At 58.9% G+C, this 2,400-nt stretch overlaps 1 protein-coding gene across 1 annotated transcript; it reads right to left on the bottom strand.

Moving 5' to 3' along the window:
- Nucleotides 1-983: 983 nt before the first annotated feature.
- Nucleotides 984-1,345, bottom strand: TRAVEDRAFT_54826 (uncharacterized protein; the record flags this gene model as incomplete). The annotated part of the gene is made up of 2 exons (XM_008047757.1): nucleotides 984-1,050; nucleotides 1,110-1,345. 2 exons carry the CDS (start codon nucleotides 1,343-1,345, stop codon nucleotides 984-986), a joined length of 303 nt encoding a protein of 100 aa, XP_008045948.1.
- Nucleotides 1,346-2,400: the final 1,055 nt, after the last annotated feature.

Genomic DNA, 2,400 nt, shown 5'->3' with positions numbered 1-2,400 from the left:
GAAGAGTAAGTCCCACACTACCTATGCTTCCTTTACATGTTTACTTACTAGTACTTGTAGCCTCTCTTTGTGCGGCTTACAGGTACAGTACTATGCAATCATAGTCGTTCTCTCACAGACTGAAGACCTCTCTTTGTGCGGCTTACAGCCTTCCAGGTTCAGAGTTCATCACCTCCCTCATTCGCACTCCATCTGGATGCGGATGAGGGATGCGGAAGTGCCGGATTGAGTGATTCAGGGTCCGTGTTGCTGCTCACAAGCGCAGACGGACTGATGCGCATCATGAGAAGTGAGGGAAGATCCAGAACAATGGACAGGCTGAAAATGCGGACATGTAAGATATCCATGGCAATCCGTGAGCCCTCCGAGGTACACGCGAGTTCACTAATTTGTTTGATCTAAGCTGCGGAGTTCGGTTGAGATGGGGCACAAACTCTAAGCTCAGCACACAGGAGAAATCCAGTCTATTGGACGCTGAACACAGTAGTATTGTATGACATGCAGACAGTACTACAGTAGGCTACCTTCTATCCAGAACAGACGGTGGAGGGAGCGGGAGGAGGGGATTTGTTTCTCTCACCAGGCGGCATCACGTACGGGAGGGGCGGCAGCCCACATAGCAGCCCGTGGACGGCGGCTGCCACCGACCCTGACTGCGGTTGCACCAGAGGCCGTCCGCAGCCTGTACCCGGCAGACCTGCATCAAGCAGCCAGACCGACAAGACCGGACCTCGCATCAGACACGCAGACGCACACAAGAAATGAAGGTAGTGTGCGTACAGCAAACGTCTCCACTTTTCCCCCACCGCCCACCCTGCCGTCTGCGACGCTGCGTGCAAGACGTACCGCACAAGAACTTTGACGATGGAGCTGTATGAGGCGAGCAACGCCCGCCTTCCCTGCCCTTCCACTTGCCTGCCAAGGTCCGTGCGACCTAGAGCGGCCGCAGCGCCTCAGCTCTCCTCTTCGCGAAGCTCGCACCATCACACTGGCACTGGCGCGGGAGATCCCTCAAAACCGCGAGCATGCACGGGGTGCAGGTACGTCGATCTGTATCATAACAGAGAGGTCAGCACTTATTTCTCGCGGCCTCCTCTGCTGGCGCGAACCTTTCCTGCAGATATCCCTTCCCTAGCTGGCAGTTTCGCCAACCGACTTCCCGTGCCGACTTCCACGCCGACTTCCACGCCGCCACACCACACCGCCGCCCCCGAATTCCGCGCTGCCACCGACTGTTCGTGCGCCCGTGGCGCACACGGTACAAGCCGAAGCAGTACGTCATGTCCGCCGTATAGTCGCGCCCGCCGCTAATCTCACGTTGTGTTGCGGCGATCTTCCGTTGCATCTCAGGCCTCCGGATTCATATGCAATCTCTGTCGGGCAGGATGTAGGATGGGACGGGGCAGCTGGAAGGTGGGAGCTGAGCATCAGGCGACAAGATCAAGTGCTGCGAGAACGTCGAAGGTACGTACGTGCCCGTCTCCTCACATGTGGTCTTCGTTGCCTGACAGCCCGGCGGCAGAGTCGGACCGCAGACCGCAGGTCATGCCAGGCAGCGACAGCGGGCAGTCAGTTTCTGGTATTAGCGGCGACCCCGGCTCGCTGGACGGAAGTCAAAAGTCGCCGCAAGTTGCAGACAGGCTCGCGGCTCTGCGGGCACGCGGTCTCGACTGCTCCTCGGAGTCGCGAGTAGCCAGGCGCCCGCAGCGTCCTCTCGCCCGCGCGAACACGAGATATACGGTATGTACTCGCGTGACTTCTGTGCACGCGATATGCCTGACCAGCGCTGCACAACTCGCAGCTCGGCACTCGAACCCTCCCTGCTGGATGTGATCAACGCGTGCACACGAAGACGATACGGTACGTACTTGCCTCGCAACGCGAATGCGGACCTGACTCCATGGTCGTTGGCGGGCTCGCAATTCACGGTACGTACTTGTGATGCTCCGAGTTCGGCGCACGCCCGAGGATGCGGTGCGCGGCCTCGCAGGGCAATCACCGGCGAGATCTGGAGATTTGAAGTAGATACGCGAGATCGGTGTCGATGTCGAGGTCGCGCGAGAGGAGGAGCGACGTGCGAGAACGTACGAGTCGTGGTCGGCGCAGCTGTTCCGCGCGGAGGACGAGATGCGCAGCCCGAGCACCACAGAGTACGGCAGCAAGAAGCAAGTTCGAGGCGCCCACGCACTCGTCCGCGCCTAGCTCGCAGAATAGGCGCCCGCCCGTGGACCCACTACACTCGACGTCCGCGACGGAGGCGTCCTGCGGCGCCGTCCTCTTCCGCACTGCGAGGGCGTGTTGGGGGTTTAATAGAGAATGTATGGGACGTAGAAATATATTTTATGGGCTTCGAAACAGCACGAACAAGTCCGTTCTCGTTCATAACAAAAAGTGTGCTTT

Source organism: Trametes versicolor (assembly GCF_000271585.1).
Source record: "Trametes versicolor FP-101664 SS1 unplaced genomic scaffold TRAVEscaffold_214, whole genome shotgun sequence".
NCBI lineage: Eukaryota > Fungi > Basidiomycota > Agaricomycetes > Polyporales > Polyporaceae > Trametes > Trametes versicolor.
The sequence above is the reverse complement of the archived record's forward strand: the minus strand, read 5'-3'. Positions and strand labels throughout refer to the sequence as shown.